The 19,094-nt window shown below is 41.8% G+C and overlaps 1 protein-coding gene across 1 annotated transcript in view; it reads left to right on the top strand.

Moving 5' to 3' along the window:
- Positions 1 to 19,094, top strand: part of LOC308081170 (protein NLRC3-like) — a gene marked incomplete at its 3' end in the record, with an annotated part of 69,780 nt that overhangs the window by 27,112 nt on the left and 23,574 nt on the right. The window contains exons 5-6 of the mRNA XM_080457563.1: positions 16,595 to 16,684; positions 17,070 to 17,273. Of these exons, the coding sequence (XP_080313689.1) occupies positions 16,595 to 16,684; positions 17,070 to 17,273 (294 nt within the window). The remainder of the gene's footprint in view (positions 1 to 16,594; positions 16,685 to 17,069; positions 17,274 to 19,094) is intronic.

The raw sequence follows: 19,094 nt of genomic DNA, 5'->3' as shown, positions 1-19,094 counted from the left end.
TAAGACAAACCCTACACCTGCAGTCAGATTCATTAATGTTATTTGGTCTGTGTTTTGAGCGTGAGGTGCGCACGTTCTCAAGTCAGCCCCGAGGCTGTCTTACCAGGGCTGAAATGTGCGTATGTCTTTAGAATGCTTTATTCTTCATGCCAAAATCAATTACAACAGTGTTCAAACCTCAAATAAAATACATATGTGGCCAACTTTTGTCAACACATATATATCAAAAAATATATAAATAAAAAAACGATGTATTGCTTGTAGCGTATGCATAATATAGACATGATGTAGATTCCACCGCTTTGTATTTATTTTCCTAGGCTATCAGTTGCATTTAGATCTGAATTATTAGGTCCCTCCGCCTGTTTGCCAGTGTCGGCCAAGCGGGCCCTCTCAGCTAAAGTGTCACGTAATAATGAAAATTGGCTATGATGCCATAATGTCACTGCAGAGGCACAGACGCACCTCCAGTTTTCGCTCCGCGGGTATTAATTCATAATACTGTAGGCTAGGCTACTGTATATTGATCACATGAACACCACACACAATAGCCTAATACATCTTACCATATGATGAGAAAACTAGTTTATGAAAGCTGTGTCCAGAAGATCCATTCCCCATTCCGACGTAGAACAGTGATATATTAATCCAAAATTAACTAATTTAATCAATAAGTAATCAATAAGCTCTGGTCCATAATCGGATAGCAGCGTTCCACTTGTATGCCCTGGATTTCAACATCATCTTTTTACCTCGGTAAACGTGAGCAAAGTTCAGTAGAAAAGGCTTATAAAATATCCTTTCCAGGTTATTAGTCTATTGTTTGCTGGCGGGATTAAACCTTGTAAACATTACACATTACGTTCAGCTGATCCATCGAGCAATAGTGGGACTCGCTTCCAGACAGATCAGAATGATGTTCAAGTTGTCTGTCAGTGTCAAGGCAATGCGGCCGACAGCTGTAAGTTTGGACGAGAAGTTAGCTCCTGCAGCACCGGTTGCCAGATTTTGTGAGAGAAATAAGCAACCAGGTCTATGAAAATAAGCCCAAAAGAACTGTAAACCATATGCCATATGAGAACTGTAAACCTATATATACTGTATACATTGAAATGATATACTGTATACATTGGAGATAGCCGATCTACAATCAATCTACAAGCTCACAGCGCTTTGTGATGCGATGCGTTGTGAGCTTGTAGATCTGCTATTTTCAAAACAAATTGAAATAAAATGTGGAATATTTGGAAGATTTTTTAAACATTCTATCAACACAAATCTGGTTAGGGGCTCCAGCTGGCACAAAACATTTTCAGATGGGGGTTATAGGGATAAATTAGCCTACATATTAACTTAGGGGTCCATGACATAAAAATATTTGAGAACCACCGGTTAAAATAATTGAACAATTGTGAAGCAAGCCCAAATAATGAACTACACTTTAGAAACAAGCCCAAAAAACTGCACCCCACAGCTACCAATATTTACAACCAACTTTACAGAAAAATACGCCCAAATCTGCTTATAATAAGCGGACATGGCAACACTGTTCAGCGCGGTGACGTTGAAGTTGGATGCTGTTGGATGCAGCCTTCCAGATTAATCATGTCCTACACCTGGTCATACGCACGTCTCAGGGATATACAAACCCCTTTGAGAATTGCAAGTCAGTTTGTGCTTACTGAAAATACGACCTCCTTTACGAACTTAATTTAAGCACAAACTGACTTGCAATTCACAAAGGGGTGTAGATGCCTCAAACGTGCGGATAACAGGTGTATATTATGACGGCTGCCAGCTGGTCGTAAAACGTCAAGCGCGTTCCCGAGAAGTTCATTTGCATTGTTCCACTCCCCTTTTCACACCATAAAAGGCAACAGGAAATGAAAATCCAACTTCAACTTCACCGTACCGAACAGTGTTGCCATGTCCGCTTATTATAAGGGAATTTGGGCTTATTTTTCTGTGAAGTTGCTTGTTAATATTGGTATTTGCGGGGTGCAGTTTTTTGGGCTTGTTTCTAAAGTGTAGTTGCTTATTTGGGCTTGCTTCACAATTGTTCAATTATTTTAACTGGTGATTCTCAAATATTTACATGTCATGGACCCCCAAATTAATGTAGGCTAATTTGTCCCAATAACCCCCATCTGAAAATGTTTTGTGCCAGCTGGAGCCCCGTAGTAGATTTCTGTTGTTAGAATGCTTTACAAATATTCCAAATATTCCACATTTTATTTCAAGATTTAAAAAAAAAAATGGTAGATCTACAAGCTCACAACGCGTCGCATCGCGAAGCGTTGTGAGCTTGATGAGACTAAATAAGTTTACAGTTAACCCCACCACCAGATAATAAACTATAAACATGGAAAGGATTATATAAGCCTTTTCTACTGAACATTGCTCACCTTGACCGAGTTAAAAAGATGATGTTGAAATCCAGGGCATAGCTACAAGTGGAACGCTGCTATCCGATTATGGACTAGAGCTTATTGATTACTTATTGATTAAATTAGTTCATTTTGGATTCATATATCACTGTCCAACGTCGGTATGGGGAATGGATCTCCTGGACACAGCTTTCATCCACTAGTTTCCTCATCAGATGGTAAGACGTATTAGGTGTGTGGTGTTCATGTGATCAATATACAGTAGCCTACAGTAGGCTATTATAAATGAATACCGTGCGGACACTGGAGGTGCGTCTGTGCCTCTGCAGTGACATTAAGGCATCATAGCCTATTTTCATTATTATGTGACACTTTGGCTGAGATGGCCCGCTTGGGCGACACTAGCCTCCATCTCCAGGCTTTTATTTTCCTTCTCGTTTTGCTCAAAAATAAGAGCCTGGACCAGCCTGTTGACGTTCCTGGCATAGGAAGTGTTTCATTTCCCCAACCAACCAGAGTGCAGTGGGCGTCGCTCCAAATATTGTGAAGTCAGGGCTCTCAATGCTGCACATTGGGGGAGGAGGAGGGGCGCGGGGCGGGGCGGGGGCTGATGGACAGATCGGTGAATCAATGGGCACGGCCATTTTTAAGCACAGGCAAGCTAGGCAAATGCCTTTGGGGGGGGGGGGGGGGGGGAATAAATGAACCTGTAAAAAAAATACAAGTCTACTGGGAAATCAAACTTTTAATTATTAAGAGTAGCCTACGACTACTAGTGTTGTCTTGATTTTTTATACTGAGATATAAAATATTTATACATGTCGACGCATATTCTGTAGTAACAGACACCCGTGCAACAGAATGTTGCAAGTTCGCTGAGGTTAAACTTGCATGGATAATGGATTACTTTCTTGACTTCCACAACTGGCTTCTGCTGTCTAGAGATGTCCAAAGTATTAGCAGACAAACTAATGTGATACCGAAGCACCTTTTCCTAAAACTCAGAATAAAGGTAGAGTAAAACCAGCCTTGAAAGGTTTTATATTGAATGAATGAAGGTAGAGTAAAACCAGCCATGAAAGGTTTTATATTGAATGAATGAAGTTAGAGTAAAACCAGCCATGAAAGGTTTTATATTGAATGAATGAAGGTAGAGTAAAACCAGCCATGAAAGGTTTTATATTGAACTAAACTCTGAATGAAGGTAGAGTAAAACCAGCCATGAAAGGTTTTATATTGAATGAATGAAGGTAGAGTAAAACCAGCCATGAAAGGTTTTATATTGAATGAATGAAGGTAGAGTAAAACCAGCCATGAAAGGTTTTATATTGAATGAATGAAGGTAGAGTAAAACCAGCCATGAAAGGTTTTATATTGAATGAATGAAGTTAGAGTAAAACCAGCCATGAAAGGTTTTATATTGAATGAATGAAGTTAGAGTAAAACCAGCCATGAAAGGTTTTATATTGAACTAAACTCTGAACGAAGGTAGAGTAAAACCAGCCATGAAAGGTTTTATATTGAACTAGCCATGAAACATGGCTAGTATTGAACCGACTAGTGTCCAGTGGTGTAAAGTAAGTACTGTACTTAAGTACAATTTTGAGGTATTTGTACTTCACTTGAGTATTTCCAATACTTTTAATTCTACTCCACTACATCTCAGATCCAAATATTGTACTTTTACTCCACTATAATTCTTTTAAAACTTTAGTTACTAGTTACTTTGTAGATTTAGATTATTACAAAACATACATTAACCACTTCAGCCCTATATACAATTTGGCCATTTGAAAATAGCAGATGTACAAGCTCACAACGTGTCGCGATGCAAGATCATGCGACACATTGTGAGCTTGTAGATCTGCTATTTTCAAAAGGTTTTTATACATTTGAAAACTTGTGAAATGGGACATTCTGCAATTTGCATAATGAGTATTTGAACGCCGACGCCATTGCTGATAGCAGAACGTTTTCGATTTCACACAAGGAATCAATGACAGTCTGAGACCATATTGGAGTACATTGCAGAGCTCCGTAGGTTAACAGAGCATTGTCAGTTTGGGGAGGGGCTATCGGACGCTCTGAGAGACAGATTTGTGTGTGGGATGCACAATGAAGGCATCCAGAAATGTCTCCTGACTGAAGACAAACTAACACTAGCTTGTGCATTGGAAATAGCCATATCAATATAAACGGCAACAAAGGATGCAAGTGAGTTACAAGGCAAACACAATGAAGCAAGATCAGTGCACAAGTTCCAAACAAACCAACGCAATGAGAAAACACAGCCCTGCTTCAGATGTGGAAAAAAGTCACATGACCCTGCAGATTGTTGGTTCAAGGATAAAGACTGCAGGCAGTGCAACAAAATAGGACACATACAGAAAATGTGTAAATCAAGGTACAGTGATAGACAAGGGAAGAGAACAGGAAAGAGCAGCCAAAAGTGCATGAAGTAACAGAGACAGACTCAGAGGATTCAAATGAAGAGAATTTGTCCTGTCTTGATTTATATTCCACAGAAGATGATAACAATGAAGTCATATGGCTGACACCTAAAGTTAATGGAGTGCCATTCAAAATGGAACTGGATACTGGATCTGCACTGTCTATCATATCCTTACAAGACTACAAGGAGCATTTCCCTAAACTGAAACTGAAACACACCAGTGTGAGACTGAAAACATACACAGGTGAGCGGATCACTCCACTGGGAAAACTGAAGGTGAAAGTGACATAAGAGGGCCAAAGCCGCAACCTTGAGTTGTATGTACTGAAGTATGGAGGCGTGCCCTTATTCGGACGACAGTGGTTGAGGCACATCCGTCTGAACTGGCATGATATAAAGGCCATGCAAATCGCCACCAAGGACAAAAATCTGTGTGCAGACGTGCAACTGACACGGATAATGGATAAACATGCTCAAGTGTTCAGAGAGGGCATCGGTACCCTAAAACACATCAAGGCACGGATTGAGCTTGAGAACAATGCAACGCCAAAATTTCACAAGGCTCGTCCTGTCCCATATGCCTTACGCCCTAAAGTGGAAGCCGAGCTCCAACAACTAGTGGACCAAGGAATATTATCCAAGGTGGATTGGGCTGAGTGGGCAACGCCTATAGTACCTGTGGGCAAAAAGACAACTGACAAAGTAAGGATTTGAGGGGATTTTAAAGTGACATTGAATCCTGTAATACATGCAGAGCAGTACCCACTCCCACGTATAGATGATATTTTTGCATCTTTGTCACACGGTGAGCGTTTCTCAAAGATTGACCTTGCACAGACCTATCTAGAAATGGAAATGGAAGAGTCTTCACGGAAATATTTGACCATAAATACGGGCCTGTACCAGTATATTAGACTAGTGTTTGGCATTACTAGTGCCCCAGCGATTTGGCAGCGGGTCATGGACCAGGTGTTGCAAGGAATACCAGGCACTCAGTGTTACCTAGATGACATTATTGTGACTGGCCCAGATACTACCACTCATTTGGCAAACCTAGAGGCTGTTCTAACAAGGCTGGAGGAGTATGGCCTGAGAGCTAATAAGAAGAAATGTGAGTTCTTCCAAGCCTCCATTGAGTACTGTGGACACAAAATTGACAGACAGGGCCTTCACAAGATCTAATTTCTAGGTTTAATTAACTACTACCATTGCTTCTTGCCAAATCTCTCAACTGTGTTACACCCACTGAATGCACTGCTGCAAAAGGACACCAAATGGAGGTGGACCAAGGAGTGTGCACAGGCGTTCACAGCAGCAAAGCAACTCATAACCTCCAATGAAGTGTTGACACACTATGACCCATGCCTTCCTCTGCGCCTGGCTTGCGATGTGTCACCATATGGCATAGGGGCTGTATTATCACATAGGATGCCTGATGGCTCAGAGAGACCAATTGCTTTTGCTTCTCGGTCCTTAACATCTGCTGAATGCAATTATGCACAAATTGACAGAGAAGCTTTGAGCTTGGTATGGGGTGTGAATCAGTACCTCTATGGACAACGTTTCACTTTGATTACTGATCACCAGCCCCTAGTATACATCTTTAGTCCCCGAAAAGGTGTTCCCGCCATGGCAGTGGCACGCATACAGAAATGGGCTTTATGCTTAGGAACGCACACGTACACAATTGAATATAAAAGTACTAAGCTCCATGGAAATGCTGATGGACTGTCCCGGTTTCCACAAGTGAAGTCTGAAAAAGCTACTGATCCTGCTGTAGTGCTACACATGTCACAGATAGAACCTCTGCCTGTTACTAGCGCACAGGTACAAAGAGAGACAAGAAATGACCCTGTCCTAGCTAAGGTCTATGATTTGACAGTGAATGGATGGTCAGCACACAGGGATGCCCAGCTTCTGGAGTACGCCAAACAACATCAATTCTCTGTGTGCCAAGGTTGCATTATGTGGGGGTCCCGCGTTGTTGTACCTCCAAAGCTACGTTCAAGAGTGCTTGCATCATTGCATGAAGGACACCTTGGTGTAGTTAAAATGAAAAGCCTTGCCAGAAGTTATGTATGGTGGCCTGTGTAGTAATGAACGCAAGGCCACCCCCAAAATTGGACTTATGCAGACACGTTCATTTTTGGATATTAAAGAGAAATCAGGTTTTTCCCCCACAAGCTCACTCACAGGGCTGTGGACGTCTGACCACAGTTTCACCTCAGCGACCCCCGGGACTCTGAAAGCCCTCACAGGGCCATAAAGATAAGGATAAAGAAAGAACGCAGTTTGCGTCTACCAGCCCGAGATCCTATTACACACCAGCCTACGAAGCTCTCTCCCTCTGCCTCCAGCTTCCCCCCTTTGTTGGAAGCAAATGGGGGAAGGTCTGCGGTATTTATGACATGCAGGAAATGGACACACACACACTCTCTCTCCCTCTCCTCCCCACTAGGACCAGGGGACAAAGACATTGTATTACAAATATTATGTCCTTAAACCAAATGCCAACAAGCATAGCCCCAGTCGGGTGAAGAAAGGAACTATTGAATATGTTGTGTGTGCCACCTAGAAATGGGTGATAGAGCCCACACTGCTTTGAGTCATTTACTAACCAACCTAACATAATGTATATTATGCAAGATATGCCTGAATTGCATTTTTGATTTCACATGCATTGAGAAGCCTAAAAAAGATGCAATAAGAAGCTTCATCAATGAACGAACAATGAGTCACTATCATTCACTGGAATCAAGTGTGGTACATAATAACTCCACTGACAACCTGAGGGCCGCCTCTCCCCAAGGGGGAGGGGGGTTCCTCCCTCACCGTGGGCCAACCGGCCCGCACATATAAAGAGAACAGAGACACCAGCTCTCTCTCTTCTTCCTGCACCAGTCCTCCAGCCTCTTCCTGCTTCTCCTCTCTGCTACTCAACCCAGATGATGACCTGATCCCAGAGGAACCGGGGGGTGGGAGAAGGTATGGGGCACCGACCCATCGTACTGTCTCTCCCACCAAGACCCTGGTAGAGTTTCCCCCCCCCCAGGGACGCTCTCCTCTGCAGCTCCGGCACTCTGGGAGGTCTCGACTCCCAGAGACTAAAGATTTTGACCGCTCACTGGACTCTGGAAAAAGACTGTCACAAAAGGGCTCCCAACCAGGTCGTATGAGTCTGAAACATGAAATTATGGCAACTATCTGACGATATGCTGTATGTATGTGTAGGCTTCTTCCTTCCTAAAGGGCTCCATGAAACGTCATTTTCCAGGCAGCGTGGTAGTTAATTTCTGTTCAATTCTTTCCCCACATGATATCCTCGGTTCCACTTTATCTACTAACATTTAAGCCCTCATTTGAGTGGGGGAACTAATACGTTCTTTTTGGTTCTAAGTTATCTAACTGGTTCCCTAGTAGTTAGCATATATTGATGGAGAGCATGGCGTTACATGCCGGCCTCCCTCAAAATATGGCCTACGATGGAAACCTACCTAGGTCTAAGTCAAGACCTTTGAGGACAGCACCAGCCTGTCATTAAACGTTGAATGAAAGATCACCTAGTTATGACGTACAACGAAATGCAGTGGCATTTCTGATCATTTTTGTGCATTTATTTTCATTAATACATTTCTGAGACTATTTTTATTAAGAAGGCGTGTGTCATTCATTATTCTCTGTTTACAGTAATACTATTGGGATATTTATTGCAAGTCTGACAAGAACTCACGTTACTGTTACAGTGACGTAAGTTTCAATATATATCAATATATATTGTAATAATTCATAAATTATATTTATATGATTTATGGAATATTACGTCCTGTACCATGCTGAAGTTATGATCTCGGCGTATAGTTGCTACACCTGGCATGGATAGCCAAATTGAAGACCTTGCCAAGTCATGTACAGGTTGTCAACAGACCCAGCGACAAACCCAGCCAGCACCTGTCCACACATGGGAATGGCCCTCCACCCCTAGCAACGCATACATGTCGATTATGCTGGGCCGTTTTTGGATCACATGTTTTTTATTGATGTCGACGCCCATTCAAAGTGGCCCGAAATCTTTATAGTTAAGAAAACTACTGCTGCTAAGACAGTAAACCTCCTGCAAATGCTTTTTGCTCGTGCAGGCTTGCCCCTGCAACTGGTGAGTGAAAATGCCAGCTTGTTCATGGGGCAGGAGTTCCAATGTTTCCTCAAGAGCAATGGCATTACACATATCACGTCGACCCCTCACCACCCAGCCACAAATGGGTTGGCAGAACGTTTTATTCAAACTTTCAAACAGTCAATGAAAGCCAGTAAGAAGGAGGAAGTGCTGCAACAGAAGATAGCCAACTTTCTTCTGGCCAACAGGAACACTGCACATGCCACCACAGGACAGACACCTGCAATGCTGTTCCTGGGAAGACCCTTAAGGTCACGCTTAGATTTGCTAAAACCAGACATTCGCAAACACGTTCAAGAAAAACAGTGTTCTCCCAGTCAGCTGCAAAGGAAGATGAGAACCTTTGACGTCGGACAGAAAGTCCTGGCCAGAGACTATCGCAGTCCCACCCAGAAATGGAAGTCTGGTGAGATACTGTCACAGACAGGACCCTTGTCGGTGTGGAGCCCAACTTGATCTGGCGCCGACACGTCGACCAACTTCTAGATGCATCCACCAGAGAAGTCACCACGGAGCCAGCGAGTTCAGATACTCCTCAGGACGCAGATGACACCTTCATGCCACCAGCTTGTGGCACTGTTCACAATGACACTCAAATTCCAGAGACTGTGGACATTACTCTTCAGAGCGTGGCTGACCCTGAATCCCCAGTATGCCACTACCCTGAAAGAAACCGTAGACCCCCTCAGAGTTTTGAGTTATAGTTAACACTGATATGGACAACAAGACCCTGGAACTTTAACACACACACACACACACACACACACACACACACACACACACACACACACACACACACACACACACACACACACACACACACACACACACACACACACACACACACACACACACACACACACACACACACACACACAATTGGGCCCATTGTCAAAGAAAAGAAACAAAATCAAAGTCAAGTTTCTGTATTCTGTATCACATTCATAACTGTTTGTTATGGGGCCTTAATTTCTGTTTGGTTGAGATTGACTTAGAGTACATACAAATTAGAAGGGACGAATTGTTATGTATTTGAGTCTTGGCACTACTGTTATATTGGCAGCTCACTGTTCCTTTAAGAGAGGTTGTTACGTCATCATTAGCGGACCGTGTCTGTAGTACAAGCGTGCTGAATAAGTAAACAATGGATAAACTCTCTAACCTTGTTTCAGTCGTTATTATGCTGTTTATGTAAGTGGACAAACATAACAGTGACCACCCCCCCATTTTGCCCTGGATTGTCACCAGTAAAGCCTGTATTTCTCCGTAAATGTACAAATGCTAAATATAAGGTGTTTACCCGCTTGCCCCAAATGTTAGCTAGGTGTCCGGTGTGTTTGTGTAATGTATTAATCCATATTTGTCAATAAAGAAGTGTTTTAATCCAGTCTATGGCCGATTCTGTTGAAATTTCCTAATGGGCAGTAGTGAGGGAGCGCATCAGGTGAAAGCTGGAATTACACTCAATTAGGCCTGTCCCCGACTAAGGATTTGTCTAGTCGAATCAGTTTGGCGACTAATTGCCAATAGTCGACTGGCAGTCGACTCCAACCACCCCCCCCACCCTTCCCGTTTTTTTTTGCGACTTTGGCTTATTAAAAGAGAAAGGTGAAACACCCATTTAAACAGTATGTCTTCTTGACGTGACATAAGGATGTATTTTTTTAATAGGTAACTCATATCTCATAATTCTCATTTATTATTTAAGGTTTGCATTAAGTTAGTTGACCTTATGAGGCAATCAGAGGCATTTAGGCTAGGGTTTACAGTTGTGGTATCTTTAGGTATGGCCTTGGAGAGGAATAGTGGCTGTAAAATTAGTCAGGCAAAAGTGGGTAATATTAAAGATAGGGTTTATTGAAGATAAGTTTACATGGTCAGTCTAACAGGCTGTTTCTCTCTCTAGTACATCGTAGGAAGGTTCTCGTGGTAAGGCTCTGGGGCTTTGTCCTGTCCGAGGTACTTATATGTTGGCTCTGCATGTATGTGTATGTATGTGCTCTCACTGTCCACATGTGTGGGGGGTCAGATGTCTGTGCGTGGTGGAGATGCGCATACATGTGTGAGTGAGTGTGTGTGTATTAGACAAACGTGCATGGATGGAGATAGCAGTATTTGTCCTTATAAGGCATAGGAGTGAACCTGTGGGTGCGTACATGTATCGTGCATGTATGTAAACCACATGGGGCCAGGTACCGTTTGTCTCTTTTATGAGTATATGTGTGTGTGTGTGTGTCCTAACTTATATAAGATACTATGTGTGTGTGTGTATGTGGGTGCGTGATACGTGTGTGCGTGTGTGTGTGTGTGTGTGTGTGTGTGTGTGTGTGTGTGTGTGTATGTTTAGGGAGTAATAGTCATCAATCTGCCAAGGAATGTGTAGGGGTGTGTGTGTGTGTGTGTGTGTGTGTGTGTGTGTGTGTGTGTGTGTGTGTGTGTGTGTGTGGGGCCTTGTGTATGTGTGATCTGTATGACTATGTTGTATGTGTGTCCTCAGATACGACACTGTACAAAAAAAAGAGGCCACAGTGAGCAGTTAGTTACTTACTCTGAAGAGCAAACTTTTATTTATTTTTGGCACAGTGCTAGTTACTGTACAAAAAACTCCTTAAACTTCAGTTCAGTTCAGTCCAAATTCCAAAACTTAAACGGGTGACACAACTGACTGTCCGCGTGTGGTGTCCGCAACTCGGCATAATAATCAAACAAAAACCAAGGGCAGCCCTACTTTTAAACTTTTAAACATATAACAACAAACTTAGTCCACAATTTACGGCAAATAAGACAGTTTGGTTAACTATATGACAGCCCTATTAACCCAGCTGATTGTCGCTGGCCTCGCTGCACATGTCGTGCGGAGCAACATTAAACATTAACTTAAATTTAGAATAGGCTAAGCCTGCCAAAAAAACAAAAAAAAACACAATAATCAAATAATAATAATAATAATACAGTAATAATAACAAAACGAAATAATAACCGTAAAATAAATAAAAGAACGAATACAATAATATTGGGCTAATTAAACTATATGACTGACAGCCCAGCTGATAGCCCGGTGTCCGCTGTACATGCGGTGCGGAGCAACATTAAATATTAAATTACATTTAGAATAGGCTAAGCCTGCCAAAAAAAAATAAAACAAACAATAATCAAATAAGAAGAAGAATACAGTAATAATAATAACAAAACGAAATAATAACCCTAATATAAATAAAATAACAAAATAATATTAGGCTAATTAGGATAACAAAATAAAATAAAAATGTAGCCTAGGTAGAAAGTTTAATCAACACTTAGCATACCTAACCTGCCTGATCAAAAGAACAACTTTTTATTTTTACTGATCTTGTGTCAGCTTGTTCAGTCTTTTCAAGTTGTGTGCAAGGAAAATCAACTTCCGCTAGCGCTCCTTGTTTTGCTGATAATAAAACCTGCCTTGGAGAAGATCCTCTCTGACGGTGTGGAGGTGGATGGGATGCTGTGGATTCTTTTTACAGCTCTTGACAGCTTTGGGTATCTCTCCTCGTTCTTTTTCCACCATTCCAATGGTCCTGCATTGCTTTTTGTGTAGTCCTTTATATAAGCCTTCAGCTCATTTTCCTCTTCTCCTGGCTGTTCCTCCTCATCATCAACGTCCATCAGCATTGAAACCACCAGGTCCTTCTCTTTCTGTTTTTTTGGGCGTACTGTGGGGGGCTCACGCTGCGGCTGCTCCAGCTCCTCAGGGTCACTGTCACTGTCATGGCTTTCCTCACGGACACGGACAGGCATGTCCGCTAGACTCTCAGCTAGATGTTCCACCGCTGAATAAGCCTCCTCCTTTTGCTCATCGGTCAAAAAAGAAAGCTTCTTAAAACGGGGATCAAGAACGGCAGCTTTAATATAAATGCTGCTCGCCAGGAGGGGCTCCAGGAGATTCCATCGTCTGTCAATATCCTTGGTCAGTGTTGTCTTAAGGGTTTTAATGACCTTGCTACCATCATCACTCACGACGATGTGCCGTTTCTGAATGTTAATGAGCATCGGAACAGTGGCGGACAGCGATGCGTTCATATCCTGCGACAAAAGCTCTGTCAGGGTGATCATTAGCTTGAGAACATTAACTATGTCCTCTGCTGTTCTCCACGGGGCTGTTGTGAGGTCAAGATCACGATCGGCCCGTTTGCTGACACTTAAATGTAACAGCACAGCAGAAACTGGCCCTCTCTGCTCTATCAAGCGCTCGAGCATCATATAGACTGCATTCCAGCAAGTCGCAACGTCTTGCATAAGTTTATGTTGTGGCACAGTGGGCACACCCTGGCCATGCTGTTTGTCTGCAAGTGCTGTGGTTTTCCTGGCACTTTTTTTTAAAGTGAGAAACGAGTCGCCTTGCAGCAGCTACAGTGCGACTGACAGTATCCTGCTGCTTGAGCGCAGTGTTGATGCACAGTTGTAAAGTGTGGCCAGCACAACGCACTCCCCTCACTCCCCCCCATGACGGGTCTTCAGCCAGTTGATCAGTGCATTTAACAATATTTGTTGCATTGTCATGTACAATAGAAACAACCTTATTGCGTGGAATGTTCCAATCAGAAATAATCTCTGTCAGCGTTTCTGCAATATGTTCTGATGTGTGACTTTCTTCCATTTCTTTTGTTTCTAACACAAAACATTCCAATCCTCTGTAATGAAGTGCACTGTAGCTGTCATATATGCCTCCATTGTCAGTGAAGTCCAAATATCTGTGGTCAAGCTGACTGCTTCACTTCTGTTTATTAATTTGGAAACTTCTTCCCTTGTGGAAGTGTATTTCTCATACACAGCATGCATGACTGTCTCCCTTTTTGGACATGTGAATCCTGGCTCCAGTGTGCGAATTAACTCTTTAAAACCTTCTCCTTCAACAATGTTAATTGATCTCATGTCAAGCGCAACAAAATTGGCAATTTTGTCCGTAATAGCTTTTCTCCTTTTCTCTGAGACTGGTGCCCTAAAATCCAATTTCGTCTGAGTCAACTGTGGGGCCGCAGCCGCTGCACTCGACGTACTGGCACTGTGGCTGAAAGCTGCGGATGTGCCTAGAAAATACTAAATACAAATAAATCATATAAGCCCCTACATATGACTGATATTCCATTAGAAATATTAAAATAATAAGAAAGATATATCATAATTTATTGGGAAAAACCAAGCAAGTACATGTTAAATCAGTCATTAAGCAGTATTTTTTTTCCGACTAGATTCGTCTAAGAGACACGCAGTCAACTCGGACCCCCCGCGACTAATTAGTCGACTATTCGACTAGTCGAGGTCAGGCCTACACTCAATGTAAACAGGAAGTAAACGAGGGGGGGAATGGCGTTCGGTCACAGGCGGCATTAAAACACTTCTTTATTGAAAAATATGGACTAATACATTGTACAAATACTCCGGACACCTAGTTAACATTTGGGCCAAGCGGATAAGCACCTTATATTTTACCCTATGTAGCGAGGTGGGGGGCCCCAAAAATCGTGCTTTGCCTAGGGCCCATTCTTAAGTTAACACGGCCCTGCCAATGGGAATTTTTCCCCATTGGCAGAATTTTTGAAGATTTTGAACCCGCCCCTCTAGACCAGATATCAGATGCACTAGGGCAGCCGAGGGCGACACTGGCAAATACTCTGAGGGACCTAATAATTCAGCTCTAAATGCAACTGATAGCCTAGAGAGGAAAAAAATTGTGGAATCTGCATCATGTCTATACCTATGGTCTATTATGCATCGGCTACAAGCAATACATCGCTTGACATATTTTTAATTTTTTGATATACGTGTTGACAAATGTTGAGCACATACTATTTTATTAGAGGTTTGAACACTGTTGTAATTGATTTTGCATGAAGAATAAAGCATTCTAACAACATACGCACAGCTTTGCTCCCTGGTAAGACAGCCTCGGGGCTGACTTGAGAACGGGCAGACCTCACGCTCAAAACACAGACAAAAAAACATTAATGAATCTGACTGCTAGTGTAGGAATTGTCTTAAATGCCGATACGATCAAAATATAGTCGTAAATTGCTTAGTGTATCGGGGCCATTGTGAGTATGTGTTTAGCCGGACTGACTTTTGTAGGCCTAGATACTTTAGATTGATTATAAATGTGAAATATAAAGCTCGGGATTTAATAGTGTAGACAATAGGTGCTTAGTTCATTAAAGGAGTAGTTCACCCCCAAAAATACTTATTTTCTATCAGTTACTCACCCAATGAAGCCTTGAATTCATGGAGATATTTTTGTTTTTGTCGCATTCCTGAGCCAATAATTTGATGACCGGTAGGAGACAACTCAAGTCTCCTACCGGGGACTCCTTTAAGAAAGGCTTCACCATACACTACATGTGAGCTACAAGCCTATATTTACACAGTATACTTTCACTTATCTGGTTAAACAAATTTAATAAAGAAAAAAGTCCTTCATCAATGCATTTAGCTAGGTAAGTGACTCATCTTAAAAGTTAGTGTTCATCTTTATTAGGCCATATTAGCTCACATGTGTTTTAATTTAATTTGAACACTGTTTTATTTACTGCAGCCTCTGCGTTATATGCAGAGCCCTCTGCAACTAATGCAGTGAGTGTAGGAGTCAGACCATCCGACTCACGGGCAACCATTTTTAAAAGCGAATAATAATGGTTATTGTCGCAATGTACAAACCTAAGTCAGTTTCTTTTCATCCATGGTCCTTTTTATTAACTGAAAGGGAAATGGAGGGGAAACATGAAAGATAAATAAAAATGTATTGTGTTATATCTGCATCTGCGGTGACGGAACACCTTCTAGATCTCACGAGTGCAGCAGGCAGGTTCCAGAAAACAGTACAGGAAAGCCTTGTGCACTTTATTTGTTAACTCTTTGACTGCGGACGACGCGATAACGCGTCAAGTGCTACTTTGTCCAGTTGGCCGTCGACGCGTTCGACGCGCTGGACGCGCGTTCATTGTTTAATCTCTGATTGCGCTATGCTGCTTAATATTCAATGTTATTCTCGAGTTCCACTTACTTCACGGACATCTGCATCCGGTTTCATGACCTGGATTCCGTTTCCGGTTTTTGATTTTTTTCCCCAGTCATTTTCGTCCAAAATAGGTAAATAAAATATTTTTCACACGGTATAACGGACAAACGGACAGGTTCTCTTCTATAATCTATGGTCTGGGTGACGATCAGTCATCGCCGTCGTGTATCACATCGTAATTTTTGCCGATCAAAACAATCTGGGACGACGTCACATCCGTTTTCATGTTTTTCCCTGTCTAATCTATCAAGAAGGGTGAGAGAGACCCAACGACCTGATCACGCTGTCATGTGCTGCTCTCTAGTGGCGGATTTGTGCTGGGTCTTTAAATTATGTGTCCTTAAATTATTTTCATGAGAAAAATTCAAAATATAAAAATAAAAAAACACGAAAATTGCTGGCACTGGGGGAGTACTTTATGAAAATACTCTGGCAGTCAAAGAGTTAACACAAATGCAATTAATTTAATATCAGTTAATGTCAGGTAATACCAGGTTTCTTATACAAGTCTGTTGTCTTTTCTAACACAACAATAGTTGTAACATCAGACCAGCATGAAGCTACAGACACTGACCCACTAATGTCAATTCCAACGTCAACAAGTACAGGAGTCTCCAAAGTTGAAGGTAAGCTGACACTATGAATAGATGTGCTATGAGCTGTTCACATTATTTACCTGTAGTCTGTAGTATTCCTTTAAGTGCTTCATGTACTGTGTTAAAACAGGGTCACATACATCATAATGAAACAGATCTAACATTCCATTCACATGATCACTTTCCATCCATATATTTTTATACTGGAAGGCTTGTTGGCTATTCCAATGATTGATGAGCCCATTTAAATTCCCCCCAAAACAGGCATAGGTGAATACAAACATTTGCTAAGATTCCATTAACAGGGGGATGGAAAGTCTTTGCATTTTAAAATGTAGAATGTTCAGAAACGTGTTTAAATGGGTTTGGCACAGCGTATCACCAAGAACTACATTTTCATTCCACTTATCTTCAGATAATCACTTTGTCGATGAACACCGGCCTGTCCTGGTTCAGAGAGTGTCCATGGTCGCCCCCATCCTGGATCTGCTCCTTCAGGAGCGTGTTATCATCCAGGAGGGCTACAACAATGTGATGGGCAATATCACCCCTCAGGATAAGATGAGGGAGCTATACAATCTCCTTAGCAGCAGAAGAGCCAAAGACATTTTCTACAAAGGTCTTGAAACAAATGCGAAGGATCTTCTTGATGAGCTGTAAGTAATACTCATTTATGTTCATCTTTAGACCAAACATTGTATTAGTACAAGACAATGTACCTTTTCAGGCCATGATGCTTTCACTATCATGTATCATTCTCATTTATCCTCTTTCTATTTCCAAGAGATTCACACTTTAATGCCAGTATATTCATAAGTCTTACAATATTAATTAGAATCGTTTACCCAATATTTTCATATATAGTTAAACTTATGTTTGTCACTGGGGTGTTAACTTTGCATTAGGTGATCTTCAAGAGACAAAATATGTCTTAGTTATAATCTATGAATATGATAATTAAGTTACTGACAATATTTAGTTCTATAATGTAATGCAGGATTTGTATAGGATGGTAGATTTACTGTATATACAGTAAAAATACTGTATATACAGTAAAAAAATAAATAATTTCACAACAGGAACGCTCAGCCCAGTGCAACAAAACCCAAAGGAACAGCTGCTTCTGTCTCAGGTCAGTGCAGTTTAAAGTCATTTTTTGTTCTAATAATGATTGATTGATTGATTGATTGAAATTTTTATTAGACAAAAGAATGTAAAACAACACAGTTACATTTATAATGCTTTTGTCTAAAAGGTCCGGCCCAAAAAGTCCTTGCGGACTTGTTTCCGTTGGGGTCCTTGAGTTAATTTCATAGACATATATAGTAGCAACCAAACAGTTCAAAAATCAACATGAAAATACAGATAATACAGAAAAAGTACCACTATGTACAAAAAAAGCATTTAAAAATATATGTACAAAAAGAAAGGGGGGGGGGGAAGCATGGAAAAATTAAAAATTATATACAAAAAAAAAGCATGAGGAAATACAAAATATGTACAAAAAGAGGAGGGGGGGGGGGTCGTCTGTCTACAGGGAAACTGGTACTAGCTCCTCTTTCGGCCTCCAGAAAGATGGGTTTTTAGGGCTGTTTTGAATGAGCCCAGCGAACTGCATTTTTTGAGGGATGGGGTTAGACTATTCCATTCCTTGGTGGCTGTGCTATAGAAGGAGAATTTGCCCATGTTTGTTTTATGGGTGGGTGGTACCAGATTGTTGTTTACGCTCCCTCTAGTTTCGTGGCTGTGGGTGTCACTAACTTTTTCGAGGTATTTATACAGATATGCGGGTATAGGGGGCATATCGGGCAAATCTGCATTTACAATTTTGAAGACCAGACCCATTTTTAGTTGTTTAACCCTGTCTTCCACCCTGAGCCAGCCTAGGCTGGCAAAGTGAATGGGAGAGAGGTGGGTCATGGGCCCCAGTCCGAGAAGTAGTCGGATCAGTTTGTTTTGGGAGGTTTGAAGCTTAGTCTGCAGTGACACTGAGGTGTTGGAGTACCAAGAGGAGCTAGCATAGTCAAAAAGGGGCTGAATCAGGGCCCCTGAGAGGGTCCTGAGGGCCTGAGGGTTGACAAAAGAGGAAACTCTGCCCATAAATCTGGTTCTCTGGTTTACTCCTTTGACCACCTTTGTTGCCATGCTTTCACCTGACAGGTATTTGTCCAGAATACATCCCAAATAGGTAATCTCTTCTTTGCTAGTGATGATTGTGTCATCGACTTTGGACCTTGAAGTCATTTACCTTCATTTTACTGAGGGAATGTTTGGTCCCAAATAGGATGGATTCAGTTTTCCCAAGGTGTAGAGACAGTTTGTTATCGGTAAGCCAGGTACGGATTTTTGAGAGTTCAGAGCTGAGAGCTTCCTCAACTTGCAACTTGTCCTCACCCGAGATCAGGAGTGCCGAGTCATCAGCGAACAGGAACAGTTTGCA

This window comes from Gymnoscopelus braueri (genome assembly GCF_963280865.1).
Source record: "Gymnoscopelus braueri genome assembly, contig: SCAFFOLD_52, whole genome shotgun sequence".
NCBI classification, from domain to species: Eukaryota; Metazoa; Chordata; class Actinopteri; order Myctophiformes; family Myctophidae; genus Gymnoscopelus; species Gymnoscopelus braueri.
Note: the sequence above shows the minus strand (reverse complement) of the source record. Positions and strands in the feature narration are given on the sequence as shown.